This window comes from Entelurus aequoreus, linkage group LG11, assembly GCF_033978785.1.
Source record: "Entelurus aequoreus isolate RoL-2023_Sb linkage group LG11, RoL_Eaeq_v1.1, whole genome shotgun sequence".
In the NCBI taxonomy this organism is placed as follows: domain Eukaryota; kingdom Metazoa; phylum Chordata; class Actinopteri; order Syngnathiformes; family Syngnathidae; genus Entelurus; species Entelurus aequoreus.
The window spans coordinates 27870370-27890994 of NC_084741.1; the positions used below are offsets into that span (position 1 = coordinate 27870370).

Here is a 20625-nt window from a genome sequence, read left to right on the forward strand (position 1 = left end):
TACGACGGACACTGCCCTCCAAAATAGTCTCTCTATTTTTGATGAAATAACATTAGAGGAATTATTACAGCGTGTAAGTGGGATAAAACAAACAACATGTTTACTTGACCCACTTCCTGGGAAACTTATCAAGGAACTGTTTGTATTATTAGGTCCATCAGTGTTAAATATTATAAAGTTATCATTTTCCTCCGGCACTGTTCCCCTAGCATTCAAAAAAGCGGTTATTCATCCTCTGCTCAAAAGACCTAACCTCGATCCTGACCTCATGGTAAACTACCGACCGGTCTCCCACCTTCCGTTTATTTCCAAAATTCTCGAAAAAATTGTTGCACAGCAGCTAAATGAACACTTAGTGACTAACAATCTCTGTGAACCTTTTCAATCCGGTTTCAGGGCAAATCACTCTACGAAGACAGCCCTCGCAAAAATGACTAATGATCTATTGCTAACAATGGATTCTGATGCGTCATCTATGTTGCTGCTTCTTGATCTTAGCGCCGCTTTCGATACCGTCGATCATAATATTTTATTAGAGCGTATCAAAACACGTATTGGCATGTCAGACTTAGCCTTGTCTTGGTTTAACTCTTATCTTACTGACAGGATGCAGTGCGTCTCCCATAACAATGTGACCTCGGACTATGTCAAGGTAACGTGCGGAGTTCCCCAGGGTTCGGTTCTTGGCCCTGCACTCTTTAGTATTTACATGCTGCCGCTGGGTGACATCATACGCAAGTACGGTGTTAGCTTTCACTGTTATGCTGATGACACTCAACTCTACATGCCCCTAAAGCTGACCAACACGCCGGATTGTAGTCAGCTGGAGGCGTGTCTTAATGAAATTAAACAATGGATGTCCGCTAACTTTTTGCAACTCAACGCTAAGAAAACGGAAATGCTGATTATCGGTCCTGCTAGACACCAACATCTATTTAATAATACCACCTTAACATTTGACAACCAAACAATTACACAAGGCGACTCGGTAAAGAATCTGGGTATTATCTTCGACCCAACTCTCTTGTTTGAGTCACACATTAAGAGTGTTACTAAAACGGCCTTCTTTCATCTCCGTAATATCGCTAAAATTCGTTCCATCTTGTCCACTAGCGACGCTGAGATCATTATTCATGCGTTCGTTACGTCTCGTCTCGATTACTGTAACGTATTATTTTCGGGTCTCCCTATGTCTAGCATTAAAAGATTACAGTTGGTACAAAATGCGGCTGCAAGGCTTTTGACAAAAACAAGAAAGTTTGATCATATTACGCCTACAGGTATACTGGCTCACCTGCACTGGCTTCCTGTGCACTTAAGATGCGACTTTAAGGTTTTACTACTTACGTATAAAATACTACACGGTTTAGCTCCAGCCTATCTCGCCGATTGTATTGTACCATATGTCCCGACAAGAAATCTGCATTCAAAGAACTCCGGCTTATTAGTGATTCCCAGAGCCAAAAAAAAGTCTGCGGGCTATAGAGCGTTTTGTATTCGGGCTCCAGTACTCTGGAATGCCCTCCCGGTAACAGTTAGAGATGCTACCTCAGTAGAAGCATTTAAGTCCCATCTTAAAACTCATTTGTATAATCTAGCCTTTAAATAGACCCCCCTTTTTTAGACCAGTTGATCTGCCGTTTCTTTTCTTCTCTCCTCTTCTCCGCTGTCCCTTGCGAGGGGGAGTTGCATAGGTCCGGTGGCCATGGATGAAGTGCTGGCTGTCCAGAGTCGGGACCCCGGGTGGACCACTAGCCTGTGCATCGGTTGGGGACATCTCTGCGCTGCTGACCCGTCTCCGCTCGGGATGGTTTCCTGTTGGCCCCGCTGTGGACTGGACTCTCGCTGATGTGTTGGATCCAATGTGGACTGGACTTTCACAATGTTATGTCAGACCCACTCGACATCCATTGCTTTCGGTCTCCCCTAGAGGGGGGGGGGTTACCCACATATGCGGTCCTCTCCAAGGTTTCTCATAGTCATTCACCGACGTCCCACTGGGGTGAGTTTTTCCTTGCCCGTATGTGGGCTCTGTACCGAGGATGTCGTTGTGGCTTGTACAGCCCTTTGAGACACTTGTGATTTAGGGCTATATAAATAAACATTGATTGATTGATATGATACTCCTTCATTTCCGAACTTGCCCAAAATAGAAAAAATGACATTATACACAATGTGCAACCCTGAATAAATACACATTTTAATCAATATTGTCATGTTTTATACATAACATTACAGTAAACAAATTGAAATCCAAACTGTATTGTCTAAAAAGGGAATCAGCAAAAAAATTAAAGACACTGACCTTTTATAGTTATGAGTTATTACCCTATTATTTACGTAAAAAACCTCTCATCCACTTGACTTTTGAAGACCAAATTCTTCTTCCCGAGACCAACGCGGATCTTTTTAAAGATCTGTAGGGAAGTTGATTAATTTCAATACAGCATCATGTCCGTCTTGGTAAAAGTATATACAGTACACAAAATACTAACCACTTGCTCCAAGTACGTCAGCACGGCTGCTAGTACAAAGTTCTGAGATGCAAGGTCAATGATGCAAAAGAACAACGTGTCAAAAATCAGCAGGGTGCCCTCATGTCCGTAGAAGAGCACATTACTGAAGGTGTGGGCTTCATCTATGGTGACAAACACACTTTACAACATGCACCAACAAACAAATATACACAACACCACAAATACCATTATAAAAGATGCTCTTGTCCTTTGGTTCAAGAAACTCCATGCCCATGATCCTCTCTAAGGTCAGTTTGTCCCTCACATAGTAGTCCACGTCAGGGTGGGCCTGAATGAGAGGAAATTAAGCATGGACCTTGACCACTAACCAAACTAAGTCAGTGTGAAACTAACATGATCTATGACGGATCCCAGGAAGTGGTTCATGGCATGGTAAGCCCGGATGTTTTGATCTGGCTGATTGGCAGAGTTCGGGTCCATCAGCCGTGACGGTCTGTATCTCTGAAAGACAAAGCGAAGCATTAAAATTTAAACAATTGCATTTATAAAAATGTTTTTCAAAGTGTGAGGAGGCACAGTAGCTTGATTAAGACACTGGTAGACACATTTTTTAAAATTAATTTAGCCAGCAACCTAAGCAGAGAAACCCAGTCTTCCTACTCCCCAGGTATTTCGTCCAGATGTTTCCAGAGGATTATGAGGCATTCCTAGGCCATCTTAGAGACATAGGTGTTGCGGCGCGGATTCAAACCCAAGACTCTCCCGCAGCAAGATCACACTCTCTGCCTGGCAGCATGCCAGGACACGCATCCGCACGCGCCGAGCCGCAGCTGCAGGCTGTCAGTCATCAGCGCACCTGGCAGCAATCAGGAGGACAGCATAAGAACCAGTCACTCCTTGGGACCTACGCCGAAACGTCGTTAACTCCTGTAGTAAGCATTCACGTCTCTGGCTTCCCTCTCGTTGTCCTCGCCTCTTTTGTCTTCTGCCCCTTTTTGTCTTGTTGACTTATGTCCTTTGTCCTCCTTGCAGTGCCCGCCTTGTTCCGTGTGCTCGAGCGCTGTACCTCGACCTCCACCCGGAAATTGGACTGCCTCCTTCGATCCTCGATCACTCGCCTGGACTCGGACCATGCATGTACAACATCCTCTTGAATTATTTACATGGTTAATTTTACACTTAATCCTGCAACCAACACTTAGAGTAGCATACACATCCCACACAATCATCAAAGGTTACAATAAACCTGGTAACCTTAAGTCTTACGTGGTATCGTCTCCTTCCAACCCTCACATACATAACGATAGGGCCTGATCTACTAAGATCCAAATATCAAGTGGTAAACAGCGTGTGCAAATTTCAAATTTGCTAGTACTCTTTGTGGGCGTGTTACGGGTGATCTCTTAAGACTGCGTGTGCAATTAGTAACAAGTGCAAAAGTGGTGCAGACTGCTCTAATTCTAGTAGTTTTTTTGTGTGTATACAAACGGCATCATTAGGTCCAATCCAGTGTTGGGAATAACCTGAAATGGCCCGAGCAGATGCGTACGTGACTAAAGACACATTGTTATTGCCAGAAAGTACTGAAGTTCCATGACTAACAGGAAGAATGTAAGAATGTAGAACAGATGGTCAGCAAGAACAGGATGTTGGGGAAGATTCTGGACAGTCCCAGAACTTACACAATGTAATGGGGTGTACACTTTTGTGAATGACAGCATGTAATGGAATGTGTACTGCATCCAATGAAAGGTTAACACAATGTGATCGGCTGTACTCCAAAACCAAAAAAGGAGTTGTTTGTCTTAAAATGTTCCGGCCCACTTTGAAGGGCATAAAAAGGGTGCAGAAACATTATACGGGATTTGTGCTTGGACCGCAACGTGTTAGATTCTGGTGGTAACCCACAAGTTCTTCCCAGAACTTGCGAATCAGGTCCACAGGGTCCCGTCCTCTCGGCGCGGTCGGTCTTACCAGGCTGCTCCACCTACAAGGCTCTACTCAGCTGGATGGCGAGGCAATTTGCCTAGTTCTAACTACCCTTTGGTTCAGCGTCTGTCCCGCTTCCTTTTGTGGTTGACTCGGCTGAGAAGCCTATCTCGTAAGACCGAGTCAAACCCTCAAACCCCGCTGTTTTAGATAGCTTTGTCAGGTTTGTCACTGACAGTTTAGTTATGTTTTGGTTTTCCCTCTGTCTTAATTTCCTGTAAGCGCTCTCATTTTGGTTCAGTTTCCTGCTAGTCTCCCTGAGCGCTGTTCCCCTCAGCTGTGGCTGATTGGCACCTGTCCACACCTGGTGTCAATCAGCCAGCTGCTATTTAGACCTGCTTTGACCTCCAGTCAGGGCTGGATTATTGTCATTGTAATACTTGTTGCTGTCGTTGTATGCTGTGGACTGCTTTCTGTCTCCAGTTCTCCCTAGTTCCTCGTCTTTTGTGAGCTGTTCCCTGGTTCCTGATTATTGTTCCTGCTTGCTGTCTCCTGTTTTCCTGGTTCCTGGTTTGTGCTTTCTTTCTTTATTTTTATTTTATTTTTTGTTTTCCTGTACCAAGCCTGCCTTCTCTGCATCTTGGGGTTCGTCACCAACACATTGTGACAGGATACTCCAGCCTAACACGAACCCCGCGGAGATTTTGATGGCAAAGAGGCTTAACAATGCTTTAACATTAATGGCCGAATCCAAAAAAAGCTTTGCCTCTTTTTGTGATCCCTCCCACCCATCGCTGTCCTGTGTTGGCTTCTCGTGGGAACGTCTTGGATCCGTCCCTTGAGGGGGGGACTATGTGTAGCTGTGCAGCTGGGGAGGCACTGCTACTCCTCACCCCGGTGTGTCTGCAACAGGCGGCACCATCTTCTTCGGTGGGCCAGCAGACGCCACCATGCACTCCGGTGGGCCAGCAGACGCCACCATGCACTCCGGTGGGCCAGCAGACGCCGCCGCCATGCAGTCCGGTGGGCCAGCAGCAGACGGCGCCACCATCCTCTTGTCGGCCACGGATGTGGTCGTTTCATGGGCAACCGCCTCGCCAATTGCGGCGGCGTTCTACTCGCTGTCGCCACCTGACTCTTCCCCGCTGGTTGCGGGGTCACCTGGCCTGGCGGCCCACCGCCTTGTCCTCCCTCCACCCTCCCGTGACTTTGGACTGGTTTTTTTGGAGGGGGGGGGTTCTAGAACGTCTGGTATCCGTTATGGGAAGGGGGGCTACTGTCAGGTTTGTCACTGAAAGTTTAGTTATGTTTTGGTTTTCCCCCTGTCTTAATTTCTTAGCACTCTTATTTTGGTTTAGTTTCCTGCTAGTCTCTCTGAGCGCTGTTCCCCTCAGCTGCGGCTGATTGGCACCTGGCCACGTCTGGTGTCAATCAGTCAGCTGCTATTTAGACCTGCTTTGACCTCCAGTCAGGGCTTGAGTATTGTCATTGTAATAATTGTTGCTGTCGTTGTATGCCGTGGACTGCTTTCTGTCTCCAGTTCTCCCTGGTTCGTCTTTTGTGAGCTGTTCCCTGTTTCCTGATTATTGTTCATGCTTGCTGTCTCCTGTTTTCCTGGTTCCTGGTTTGTGTTTTTTTCTTTATTTTATGGACATTAAATTATGTTTTCCTGTACCAAGCCTGCCTTCTCTGCATCTTGGGGTTCGTCACCAACACATTGTGACAAGCTTGCCTCTAATGAATCTTGGTTCTTGTTACTGACTAGGTTAAATTTGAGGGCTGGGAATGGAATGAAAAGCCCTTCAGGACATACTGTACGTGTAAGTGGATTGACTTAGAGCGACCTTTCAGAGCTAGTTGTAGTACACACAGGATTTCTATCTTTTTACGTCAAGGACGTAATGGTACGATAAGGGATACAATCTTGGTATTTTTGTAATGGTATTTATTGCAGGCTCAATAGGGTAAGCGTTGCACAGAGTCAATAATCGTTCACATAAAATTGTAAAAATGTATTTAAATGCAAATCAATGTAATCTCTAATTCGGTTTAAGATGGGTTTCAGATCGTTTCTTACTGTGCAAAGTTCTTTGGGGAATGTCCGAAAAAGTCCGAAAAGTGTCTCATTGTTTAGAAGGAGCTGGGTAGGTCGCAGGATCAGGGCGACCACACTCAAGCTCTGGCTGCTCCACAGAAGAGGGAGCCCGGCGCACCAGCTCCTGGTCGATGCTTTTCATTCCATTCCCAGCCCTCAAATTTAACCTAGTCAGTAACAAGAGCCAAGATTCATTAGAGGCAAGCTATCTATCTCTTCTCAGCCGAGTCGACCACAAAAGGAAGCGGGACAGACGCTGAACCAAAGGGTAGTTAGAACGAGGCAAATTGCCTCGCCATCCAGCTGAGTAGAGCCTCGTTGGTGGAGCAGCCTGGTAAGACTGACCACGCCGAGAGGACGGGACCCTGTGAACGGAGAGCTGGACCTGATTCGCAAGTTCTGGGAAGAACTTGTGGGTTACCACCGGAATCTAACAAGTTCCATTCAATTATACTGCATAAAAAGGGGCTCATAAATACATAGACACATGAGAATGCACTAGTTCAACAATAACGTTTGTTGAATCCTAGAAGCAGCTTAACAGTCTTCTGCGAACCGATCTAGCGAGTGCTTTGGTTCACAGCTCGATGAAGCCAGCAGGACCGCATCGTCCGGAAAAAAATCACAGAAGCAATACTGCGGCCATCGAACCAGATTCCTTGATGCCCTGGATGTGCCTAGACATTTTGCTCATCAAAGACATTAACAGAATCGGTGACAAAAGTCAGCCCTGGCGGAGCCCTACTCTGGAAACAAGCTTGACTTGCTGCCAATCTCTGGCAGTTGCCATTCTGAAAGCGAATAGCCAAAATCAGTCAATCCAATATACTTCCCTGTACCCTCACATGATTCCTGAAATACAGGGTCCTATTCCTTCTCCAAGTCTACAACACACATTTGGACTGGTAGGGCAAACTCTCGTGCACTCAAGAACCGTGCCCAATGTATAGTTATTCCAAAGTTCCATGACCAGGTCGAAAACTACACTGCTACTCCTGGATAAGAAGTTCAAATATCCGGTGCACCATCCTCTCCAGAATAGATCTTACAAAAAAGGGGTTAGTAGAAAACTACATAATACTCTAGAGCAGGGGTGTCAAACTCATTTCGCATCGTGGGCCACATACGGCCTAGGGAGATGTCAAGTGGGCCGGACCATTAAAATTATACCATACTCTGCTATAAATAACCAAAATATCATGTCTTTCCTTTGTTTTGGTGTAAAGAAGCACAAGAACATTAGGAAAATATTGAAATTTAATGAACTATCCTTTTACAAAACATTTCATGAAACACCTCATATTTCCTTAGACAAATGTGCAATTTACTTTTATCATTCACAAATATGCATTGCAACTGATCCCACTGATTGTACAAAGGCACACAACTTTAATTGGTACTGAAAAATATAGTAATGCACTTTAAGATTAAATGAGACTTTTAAAGAAAGGAATGTTTAAACCACTTACACATACGCATATAAAATCTAAATGTAATCCCTGCGTACACCTTACAAACTAAGGAGAGTGATTTTAAATGTGTAATGAAGAAAGTGTTCGCCTGTCCTGTAAATCTGTAAACTTCATACATGAAACATACATACACATACAATACATACTGAACATTTATGGAGTTGTATGAACAGTAGAATTCCATCACACAACTTTTGTTTTGAAGCTGCTGACTAACATTAAAGTGCACATTTTTTAAATCACCACAGTAAGGATTCATCTTCACAGAGCTGTATTCTTTCAATGCAAACAGTATCTAAGGCAGCATTTTAAAGGTGTTAGTCTAGTCTGGACTTGTATTTGTTCCTGAAACTTGGCATCTTTTGGCCTGTACAAGTGCATCAACACCAGGTGTCATGTCCTGACTAGCTGTCACTTTCAGAATGTCATTTAAGTGCTTGTTTGTGAGCCTTGAACGCATTTTTGTTTTATTGATATTCATCACTGAGAAAATTGATACCGTCTGCTGTTTTCAGTCTGTCTCAGTGATGCGGCTTGTCTTCTACTCTGATGGAAAGAGTGCGCCCCTTAGCGGATAATCCATGAATTGCAGCGAATTTAAAATATTAATTCCATGTCTTTTATGCATTTTTTCCACTTTCAAATTATCCTGCGGGCCTGATCGAACCTCCTTGGGGGCCGGTTCCGGCCCGCGGGCCGTATGTTTGACACCCCTGCTCTAGAGAAACAGTTTTTTTGGGAGTAGTGGAGGCCCGACCATATTATATTCTGAGGGGAGGTTACTGTGCCAGTTCATATTTTATAACAGTGGCAGAAATGAGTACAAACCGTAATGAAGGACTCCTGTATCCTGTCATAATGGGATCGCAGCTGTGTGGAAAGGGCCACCTGAAACGTCTGGATGTCTGTGTTGGGAAGAAGACCTCTTTGACCACACCTTGTCTCCTTTGAAATAAAACAATACAACCTTGTTACTTGGGAACTTTGACCTACATAGGGTCTCCCCTTGAAGACAATTGACCACCAAATATTAGGAACTATTGACGTACTATGTCTATGGATGTTTTCATTTATCCCTGTAATTGTATTCTCAGAGCATTCAGTTGATCGCAACTGAACTGTTCAGTTTGTCTTTGAAAGATGTTTCGCCTTCATCAGTTTCAATGATTTAGTCTTAGTTGAAGTCTATGATTTCTTAGACCGAGTCTAAGTCTATGAGCATGTACTGATGGAGCTTGCTTGAAAGAGACGAGAAACATATTTTAAGAAAAACTGAATAGTTCAGTTGCGTTCAACTGAATGCCCTGAAAATGTACCTACTATGCTACTATGCTACATTTCTGTAGAAATTGCATGAAAATAAGTGTAATTTACATGTTTGGTTATTCGCTGACCTGTACATCAGTGGTGCCCAACCTTTTAGAGCCAAAGTACCTGCTTGACAATGTGTTATGAATAAAGGGGGTAACTATGATAGCTCACGCATATCACACCAAACATTTGTATACTATCTAAACAAAATAATGCTAGTGATATTAATACATATATCATCAATGCTTTATAATCATTAGCATGAGCGTTGTTAGGCCTATTTTAAAATGTTATTAAGTCCCCCTAAACAATTGTGGGATTTTGTTGTTTTTCAAAAAAGCGCAGAGAAATTTAATATAAATATGCAGAAATATGAGTATATGAGTATATAAATAATAATATATATATATATATATATATATATATATATATATATATATATATATATATATATATATATATATACTGTAACCTGTCACTATTCACTATGGTTTCCCTTTACTTCACATTGTAAGGTGGAGACCATTGTTCCCTCTAAGGTGCGCGTCTGTGCAATTGCACACTGCTATTGCATCCTCTGCGCACAACAAATCTATGCCACGCACAAAATCAAATCCAATTTGAACTCTTAACAAAATAAACACATAATTTGTCCTGTGAGATTTGGCAATGCAACTGTGAATGACAGGTGACAACAAGCGGCCTCAACAGATAAAAAGAGTGTTTGTCAACACTCAATTATTTTAACGTCTGTCGTGACGCTTAAAGGACTACAGGTTGTTCATGTATCACTTTGTTGAGCAAATTTGCTTTTTGTCGGCCGTAAACACACCAAAATCATTGGTAAAAATCTTTTAGCTAGCAACACTGGTCAATTTCTGCTGTATAAACCAGGGTTAAACCAACGCTTTGTCATCTGTCATATCAACAGCAGCCGCTCGCGCTCTCTTTTGCGCCAACACACACACTCATTCGACTCTGCCATTGATGCGTTTATGGCCACATAAAAAGTCGAATAACGCCAACAAACTATGACACCCCAATCAGATGTGCGCCTATTCTACAGTCATTTATTGAGAATGTTAACTTACGGATAATAATCATGAAATGTGTCCATGAAGGTTCTCATTCATCCAGGTCATTGTAATCTCAGGGCATTCAATCAATCACAACTGGACTGGTTAGATTGGTCAGATCTACTCCTATCTAAGTCGGACTAGATCTGACCAATCTAAGTCTATGAGCACAAATTTATGAAGCCTACTCGGATGAGCGGCAAAACATCTTCCCAGACAAACCAAGCAGTCCAGTTGCGATCCATTGAATGCCCTGATATAATCATGAAATGCTGTTACTAGATAACAGAAATGCTTATAAAAGTATATATATTTTACTGTCAGAAAGTTACAAGAATGTACCTTTTATCCTATGTTTACATCTCATTGTGCAAGATTTGAATGTTTCAAGAGAACTAAATGAGATCTCTGAAAGGGGTACGAATTATTTTCTCTGAAAGTACCCCTATCCGGACATACAATACTAGAATCCAAATCACTTATATTAGAAAACAATCTAATGGAAATGACTGCTGTCATTTGATTATAATATAAGACATTTAACTTGTTAGTATACCAGGTCTGCGATGAGGTGGCGATTTGTGGTGTAGCCCCGCCTTCCGCTTCGAGTGCAGCTGGGATAAGTAAGAAGACGACGATCCTAGCTACCAGATCCTCAAGCTGCCTTTTGAGAGCGTTTTCTCAGCAGGAGCACAAGTTTCTACCGCGTGTCCCTTTTAGGGTCACGCCGTGACCCTAAAAGGGACACGCGGTAGAAAATGGATGGATGGATGATGTCAGGTTTTGGACAGGTGTGATTCTGGTAAGGCCACAGTGTGCACGTCTGATGTTGCTCACATCAGGGAGCTTTTGCGTTTGTTCACACACATGAAAAATTAGAGGGAACATTGGTGGAGACCCTTTGTCAGCGCTTATTATGCAATCCAATCCGTTCCACAACCCCCACATTACTGAAAATCTGAAAAAGTTTATTTTCACTAGAACCCTTTTCTGTTTTCAGGTCAACTCTGTAGTGCTTTGCAAGTTCATTTACACTGCTATCATCTGTGCAACGTTTCCCCGTCTTTTAAACATACTCAAATTTTACACATAAGGGCTTCCCTTAAGATGTGCGCTAATTTATGGGCTAATTTGCATATACTTAAAGATGGAATATGACACTGCCGGTGTGGATGATAAAGCAACAAGGCATAAAGGTAAGAGCAATCGGACTTAACAAAACCTCATGGAGCTGGATGCAATCTTACTTGGAGGGGAGGGAGCAGGTGGTAGAGGTGAACGGCACCGTGTGTCCCCCCGTCTCGGTGAGCTGTGGAGTCCCCTAAGGCAGTATATTGGGACCTTTACTGTTCCTAATATACATAAACGACTTGTCATCGGCATGCGACTGTGAATTGTTTTTGTTTGCGGATGACTCGGCCCTGCTGGTATCCGACAAGGACAAGTCAAAGGTGGAGAAAATCCTCAGCGCTGAACTCTGTAGAACATGCACCTGGCTCGCTGACAACAAGCTATCCATACACTTGGGTAAAACGGAATCCATCCTGTTTGGGTCCCACATCAACCTTAAGAAAGTCAATGACTTCACTGTAAAAGTGGGTGACATTGTCATCACCAGGAAAGATGAGGTCACCTACCTAGGTTCCATTCTAGAGGCTAATCTTTCCTGTGATAAAATGGCTACCAAGGTAATCAAAAAGGTTAACCAACGAACAAGATTTCTCTACAGAATCTCCTCTCTGGTCAACAAAAGCACCATGAAGATTCTGGCGGGAACTCTCGTTCAACCCTTTTTCGATTACGCATGCACCTCCTGGTACCCTAGCACCTCCAAAACCATCAAATCTAAACTCCAAACATCCCAGAACAAGCTAGTCAGGTTACTTCTAGACCTCCACCCCAGATCACACCTCACTTCTACCCACTTCTCCAAAGTGGGCTGGCTCAAGGTGGAGGACAGGGTTAAACAACTTGCACTGAGCCCAGTCTATAAAATCCACTACACCTCCCTGATACCGAAGTACATGTCAAACTACTTCCTTAACCACAACACCAGGGGGAGCTCCACTAACCACGTTAAACCCAGATTCCGAACTAACAAAGGTCTTAACTCATTTTCTTTCTATGCCACATCAATGTGGAATGCGCTCCCAACAGTTATAAAAGAAAGGGCATCTCTATCCTCCTTCAAAACCGCAATAAAAGTTCACCTCCAGGCAGCTACAACCCTAAACTAACACCCTCCCCGGATTGCTAATAATCAAATATAAACAATCAAATGCAGATACTTTTTCTTATGCCTTCTGATCTCTCTCTCTCTCTCTCTCTCTCTCTCTCTCTCTCTCTCTCTCTCTCTCTCTCTCTCTCTCTCTCTCTCTCTCTCTCTCTCTCTCTCTCTCTCTCTCTCTCTCTCTCTCTCTCTCTCTCTCTCTCTCTCTCTCTCTCTCTCTCTCTCTCTCTCTCTCTCTCTCTCTCTCTCTCTCTCTCTCTCTCTCTCTCTCTCTCTCTCTCTCTCTGTCCACTACTTGCTGTCCATATCCTACCCCTCCTCCCCCTCCACACCCCTGATTGTAAATAATGTAAATAATTCAATGTGATTATCTTGTGTGATGACTGTATTACGACGATAGTATATATCTGATAGTATATATCTGTATCATGAATCAATTTAAGTGGACCCCGACTTAAACAAGTTGAAAAACTTATTCGGGTGTTACCATTTAGTGGTCAATTGTACAGAATGTGTACTTCACTGTGCAACCTACTAATAAAAGTCTCAATAAGGATGTATTGTTTTAGTATTTCTGTTTCAATATAGTATTTAATGTTTTTATTACTGTATTTAAAGGATATGTCCTTCATGTGAATAGATTTAGGCAGGACTTCTGACACTAAAATTGTATTAAAATTTATCTTACAACGTGTCGAAGGAAGGGAACGGCCCACGCTCCCCTCACCTCCCAGGGGGTGAACAAGGGGATGGGTCAATGCAGAGGACAAATTTCACCACACCTAGCATGTGTGTGACAATCATTGGTATCTAATTTACTTTTAAAATGTAATGAATTATGTGCCGATTTGTGAGCGTGGCAAAATGAAAAGCAAGTGTTGATGTTTATACAAACCGCTTCTCTCCTCAGGTTGTTGTTCATTTCCTCCATGTTTGTATCAGCGTGGCCATGCACTGAGCGTCCATGGATGTAGTAGCCAAAACAACGGTGAGATAACAGCAGTACTGAAATCTGCACAAGAGCAAACCTGTTAATACTTGCACGTGGAAATTGGGGAGTTTATATGGACAATAAGGGAAACAAGGAAAAATAAGACGTTCCGAAATAGATTCAGAATGCCTAGTTTGGTGCAACCGTATTCTTTTAAACTGTATGCTTTTATTTTGAAAGCTTGACTGGCTACAGACTGGGTTACACCAATCTTGTCAGAGTGTGCAGCAGGCTAGGCTATTCCCTCAGTACCGGATAATTATTTTTTCCCATGAAAGTTTACTATGGGAAAAACACAGGACAATTACGGGAAAAATACAGACAACTATTAGAACAGGATGGTGCCAAGAAAGCAGGGCAAAATACGAGAGCTTCCCAGAGAAAATGGAAGGTCTGCACCAGACAAAACACCAGGCTAAATTTAGGCCCTAAGCAGATTTTAATTTTATACTTTTGTTTTTATGTGAAACAATCTTTATCCTTTTTAATGTGTTGCATATTTTTTTATCTAAACAAAATCAATGTAAAATAAATTGTTCAATAATAATTTTCTTTAGTGGAAAATCATTTTAAAATCATTAAAATACAATACTCCTGGCCCTATTTCGCCGATTACAGATCCCAGTACCATTGTTTTATGAGTTGAGCACTGTACAATGTGTGCCGCGTAGCCATTATGATGGTGTTAGGGAAGTATGTCATTATATTTCAATCAGTGATGTAGCAGGAAGCGTCCAGGAATATGTTTGTGGTAAAGTTAAATATGAAGCGTTCTGTCATTCTTAAAGGCCTACTGAAATGAATTTTTATTTATTTAAACGGGAATAGCAGATCCATTCTATGTGTCATACTTGATCATTTTGCGATATTGCCATATTTTTGCTGAAAGGATTTAGTAGAGAAAATCGATGATAAAGTTCGCAACTTTTGCTCGCTGATAAAAAAAAACCTTGCCCCTACCGGAAGTAGCGTGACGTCACAAGCGGTAGTGCTGCTCACAATTCCCCGTTGTTTACAATGGAGCGAGAGATATTAGGAGCGAGAAAGTGACGATTACCCCATTAATTTGAGCGAGGATGAAAGATTCGTGGATGAGGAACGTTAGAGTGACAGACTAGAATGCAGTTCAAGAGATATCTTTTTTCGCTCTGACCGTAACTTAGGTACAAGCTGGCTCATTGGAATCCACACTCTCTCCTTTTTCTATTGTGGATCATGGATTTGTGTTTTAAACCACCTCCGATACTATATCCTCTTGAAAATGAGAGTCGAGAAGGCGAAATGGACATTAACAGTGACTTTTATCTCCACGACAATACATCGACGAAGCTCTTTAGCATGAGCTAACGTGATAGCATCTGTCTCAAATGCAGATAGAAACAAAATAAATAAATCCCTGACTGGAAGGATAGACAGAAGATCAACAATACTACTATCAGGAGACACGCACTGGACATGTAAAAACAAGGTTAATGTGTATTCGACGCCTGTCGAAGCCTAGCAATGCTGTTGCTAACGACGCTAACTTAACAACGGGACCTCGTCAGAGCTATGATAAAAACATTAGCGCTCCACCTACGCCAGCCAGCCCTCCTCTGCTCATCAACACCCGTGCTCACCTGCGTTCCAGCGATCGACGATGCGGTCGGCGGCCCGGAGACGTAGGAAGTCAAGGTGAGTTTGCCGCTAGCGCGTCTGCTATCCAACAAAGTCCTCTTTGTTGTGTTGCTACAGCCAGCCGCATACACCGATCCCACCTACAACGTTCTTCTTTGCAGCCTCCATTGTTCATTAAACAAATTGCAAAATATTCACCATCACAGATGTCCAGAATACTGTGGAATTATGAAATGAAAACAGAGCTTTTTCTACGGGCTCCGAATACTTCCCTTGCCCTCGTGACGTCACATGCATACGTCAGCATAATAAAACGTTTTTAACCGGAAGTGTGGCGGGAAATTTAAAATTGCACTTTATAAGTTAACCCGGCCGTATTGGCATGTGTTGCAATGTTAAGATTTCATTATTGATATATAAACTATCAGACTGCATGGTCGGTAGTAGTGGGTTTCAGTAGGCCTTTAAGTTGACATTTTACATGCGCTTATGGACACAAAACAGGGCCCACCACCGATCGCGAGGCCCCTGTGTTTAGGGAGGGACGAGCCTGCTGAACACACTATTTTGGGCTGGGCGGATCAATCAAAATATAGATCGTATTGATACAAATAGTAGTATCATATTGATTCAAGCCATTTAATGTTTTTCTCAATTTTTCTATAGATATGTTTTTTGTACTGTTCACAAATACGTTTGGTAATAGAAATAATTTTGTTTGCCTAAAAAAATTCTCTGTGCTCTGTTACATGATATAAAAAAAGAAAAAAGTCATTCTGATATTGAAAAATGTAGTTGTACAAGTTTAGGTATCAGTATCAGTGTTGATCTTGGCCCTTTATTTACTTGACATCGGATCGATTCCCAAAACTGCTGTATCGCCCACTCCTACTTTTTAGAAAACTTTGCAAAGCAGTCAAGAGTTGAAGAATTTGACACACATTGTAACTCACATTGCTGATGGAGCAGAGATCTACAAACTGGCGGATTTTATCGTCCACACAAATCTCGTAGAAGACCGACAAAATGATCTGTATGGATGAAGAAGGATATTTACAATGTCATCAAAACTAACATACTGAATGTGACTTTTAATGAATGGAATGCGTCACCTGCAGAAATCCAATGGAAAGCCAGAGTGTTGTTGCAAGGCCATAACGCAAGATCCGGCTGTATGAAGTTGTGCGGTCCTTTAACGTGTATTCAGAGAAACCCAACCCCTGAATGATGTTATAAAAGGGGATACATGCGTCAAGCAGACATACTGTATAGCAGGGATATTCAACCTAACTGTTTTGGGGGCCACATTTCCAGAAAGCTAAGGACTTTACTACTTTGTATATTAGTCTTCGTCTTTTGACAAAAATGTATTTTTAGTTTTAGTCATATTTTAGTCCATCCATCCATCCATTTTCTACCGCTTGTCCCTTTTGAGGGCGGGGGGTGCTGGAGCCTATCTCAGCTGCATTCGGGCAGAAGGCGGTGTACACCCTGGACAAGTCGCCACCTCATCACAGGGCCAACACAGATGGACAGACAACATTCACACTCACAGTCACACACTAGGGCCAATTTAGTGTTGCCAATCAACCTATCCCCAGGTGCATGTTTTTGGAGTTTTAGTCGATTTAATTTCTTAACATTTTAGTCGGCTAAAATTACAGTTATTTTTGTCGACTAAAATATAAAGTATAAATCTTTGAATTTGTCTTGATATTAAGGTTATTACAATTATTGTACAATGTAATAAATCAACACAGAATATACAGATTCATTCCAATACAGTCAAGGCGTTGAGGGGATCTGGTTTGGTGGCTGCAGGATTAGGTCTCTGCTTTTTGCAGATGATGTGGTCCTGATGGCTTCATCTGGCCAGGATCTTCAGCTCTCACTGGATCGGTTCGCAGCCGAGTGTGAAGCGACTGGGATGAGAATCAGCACCTCCAAGTCCGAGTCCACGGTTCTCGCCCGGAAAAGGGTGGAGTGCCATCTCCGGGTTGGGGAGGAGATCTTGCCCCAAGTGGAGGAGTTCAAGTACCTCGGAGTCTTGTTCACGAGTGAGGGAAGAGTGGATCGTGGGATCGACAGGTGGATCGGTGCGGCGTCTTCAGTAATGCGGACGCTGTATTGATCCGTTGTGGTGAAGAAGGAGCTGAGCCGTAAGGCAAAGCTCTCAATTTACCGGTCGATCTACGTTCCCATCCTCACCTATGGTCATGAGCTTTGGGTCATGACCGAAAGGACAAGATCACGGGTACAAGCGGCCGAAATGAGTTTCCTCCGCCGGGTGGCGGGGCTCTCCCTTAGAGATAGGGTGAGAAGCTCTGCCATCCGGGGGGAGCTCAAAGTAAAGCCGCTGCTCCTCCACATCGAGAGGAGCCAGATGAGGTGGTTCGTGCATTTGGTCAGGATGCCACCCGAACGCCTCCATAGGGAGGTGTTTAGGGCACGTCCGACCGGTAGGAGGCCACGGGGAAGACCCAGGACACGTTGGGAAGACTATGTCTCCCGGCTGGCCTGGGAACGCCTCGGGATCCCCCGGGAAGAGCTGGACGAAGTGGCTGGGGAGAGGGAAGTCTGGGCTTCCCTGCTTAGGCTGCTGCCCCCGCGACTCAACCTCGGATAAGTGGAAGAAGATGGATGGATTCCAATAAATCTCAATATGGTGCATTACCTAATTCAGAATCAATTCAGACTAAGAGACTAAAAGTCTCAAGATTTTTTTTTTTTCAGTAATTTCCGAATGTGCATGTATTCAATAGAGTGTAGTATGCAACGGAGCAGATCGTTCGCCATTTTATTAAGCAAACGAGCTGGGTAGAGCTATGGCAGGGTACAATGTATTCACTTGCTCTGAGCGGAGTGTAAAATGAAATAAAGTAATTGTATTTAACAAGAAATAAATGAAATGGAACATAACATAACATTAATAGTATAATGAGAACTGCTATAAGTGTTACATTATTTACAAATACAAGGTTGTTGAATACATGAACTGTTTGGACAGCATAACTTAGAATCATGTTTTAACTATTGCGTTTGATAACAGTGTAACTATTTTCTGTTCTATGATTGAAATGTAATGTCGACATTTTACATTTTAACATGTAGGGGGGAGTACAACGCTAGTGTACAGTGCATGAAAATATGTGTGCACGATTATGGTCATATGACGAAAAAATCAATTTTTATTCTATAGTGTGTACAACTGGCAGCACGGTGAAAGAGGGGTTAGTGTATCTGCCTCACAATACGAAGGTCCGGGGTTCGATCCTGCGCTCGGGATCTTTCTGTGCATGTTCTCCCCGTGACTGCGTATTTATTTTCGGACATGTGGTATTTTAAGCGGTCTTGCTCCTACTCTACCGTCTTTAGTAATAACGGTAATTCAGTACAGTATGAGTCATTTTGAAAACATTCGCTTCGGCTTTCTTACTGTTGCGATGGTTAGTCTGCAGATGGCGCTACGAGTGTTGTTTTTTTGTTTACCGGGGCAAAGGTGAAGTTCAAGGTTCTAGGTTCAAGGTTTTATTCGTCACATGCAGAGTACACCACAGCGAAATGATTTTTTCCATGCTCTTCAGATATTGTGTACAGTGGGATCCAAACACTAGTTGCTGAATCTAATACACTAAATACAAAAAATACAAAATTTGAATAGCTCTGATGTACATTAATTACAAGACAATAAGTTGCACAATAAGTCCCAGTAGTTATGGTCGAAGTATCAGTACAAGTAAAAGTACAGTAGTCACATACAGTACCAGTGCAATGTCAAATAGTATAACAGTATATACAGTATACACAGTATATACAGTATAGGAAGTAATAAATATTAAGGTGTCTACAGTTCTTTGGCAGTTGAGTAGTGACAGTAGTATGAACAAAGGTTGTGCTTTTCCACCCGTCTCTCTCCCACATGTAACTGTGATTGGCCATTTTGTCCCACCCATTTGAAGACCAAATTAAATATGATTGGACTTTGTCTCTTGTCAATATGTTTGTTTCATTTTATTTCGTTGACTAAATTGTCAATTCATTTTGTCATTGTTTTAGTCAACATGCATTTGTTTTAATTAGTTGTTGTCCTAATTTCGTCAAGGGAAAATAGGTCAGAGACGATAACGAAGACAAAAATTAACACTGGTCAGAGTTACAGGAGCACTCTCCTGTTTTGAAGGAGCTTCTGCAAAAAGGTTAGTCAAAGATCATCTCTATGACAGCACTCTAGTGTTTTTAAAGAATCTGCTGCAAAAATGTCGTCACAAGTTTTTTCATCTGAGCTCGCAGTTGTATATCCCAAATAATGAAAAAAAGAGGACCTAAAATGAAACCTTGAGGAACACCACTAATATAACTGAAGCTAATGACTGCATCTGAAGTAAACAAGCTGCGTTAACATCTAGGGAAAAAATGTGTAACTGCCAAAAGAAGAGGAATTAGAGGGGTGTCCTGAGGAACACCTCAGTTTTGACCCCTGTGTTCTATGTTTGCTACCAAGGTTAAATGTCAATGCAAGGATCTGCCAATGTGTTTACAGTGCTCCAGATTCCTCTGTTCAACAGGAGCATTCTCGCGTTTTTAAGAGTTTGCTGCAGAAGTGTTTTGTCTTCACAAGTTTTGAACTGAACTCGGGGACATTCCCAGTCCCAGGCTGGATTTGGCCCCAGGACCCCATTTGAATAGCCCTGCTGTAGTGCCTGCATAAATAAAATTAGATTGCATACTTCAAGGCAGAAGAGCACAGCCATGATCTGAAACGTCGGCCAAATCTTCCGGAGGGTTTGGATCTCTTTCCACTCGTTGGCCACAAAGTATGTCCTCCAGATGCTGACAGGGGAGATATCATGTTTCTGCTCACCATTGGCTAACGACAGAGGTGCAGAAAACAGTAAGCAGATATAAAATAAACAGCAAATAAGCATTTCAATACCTGACACAGTCTTTTTCGCTGTGGTCCGTGGTCTCTCCCAGTCAAGAAAGAAGACATCAACAGATAACTGGATGGACAGCTTGTGGAGGAACTGGACCGCCTGGAAGGACATACAATATCCTACTCTATCAATCAATGAAAGTTTATTTAAATATCCCTTAATCACAAATGCCTCAAAGGGCAGCACAAACTACAGCGACAACCTCGGCTTTGATCCCACATAAGGGCAAGAAAAGGCTCAATCCCGAGTGGATAGGGTTAATAAAGTGAGAGTCCAGTCCATAGTGAGGCCAGCAGGGGATCCTCTTGCATGTAGTCAGCAGCACAGAGACGTCACCAAGTGATGCAGAGGAGTGGTCTACCCTGGGTCCAAACTTGGAACAGATAGCGCCCGAAACTGATCCGTGGCCACCTGATAACCTCTCCACGCAGGGGCTGAGCAGAAAAGAGAGACAGCAGATCAACTGGTCTAAATTGGGCCTATTTAAAGGCTA

General features: G+C 42.8%; 1 protein-coding gene across 4 annotated transcripts in view; it reads right to left on the bottom strand.

The window, feature by feature from the left end:
• Positions 1-2166: 2166 nt before the first annotated feature.
• The window catches only part of LOC133659944 (meckelin-like), a 37380-nt gene continuing 18921 nt past the window's right edge, over positions 2167-20625 (bottom strand). For all 4 annotated transcript variants that reach the window (XM_062062880.1, XM_062062882.1, XM_062062881.1 and 1 more), the window contains 10 exons: positions 20132-20231; positions 19926-20065; positions 16311-16418; positions 16152-16229; positions 13486-13602; positions 8802-8918; positions 2871-2978; positions 2703-2805; positions 2496-2638; positions 2167-2417 (listed from right to left, as the gene is read on the bottom strand). In XM_062062880.1, coding sequence (XP_061918864.1) covers positions 2337-2417; positions 2496-2638; positions 2703-2805; positions 2871-2978; positions 8802-8918; positions 13486-13602; positions 16152-16229; positions 16311-16418; positions 19926-20065; positions 20132-20231 — 1095 coding nt within the window. In that variant the 3' untranslated portion in view covers positions 2167-2336. The remainder of the gene's footprint in view (positions 2418-2495; positions 2639-2702; positions 2806-2870; positions 2979-8801; positions 8919-13485; positions 13603-16151; positions 16230-16310; positions 16419-19925; positions 20066-20131; positions 20232-20625) is intronic.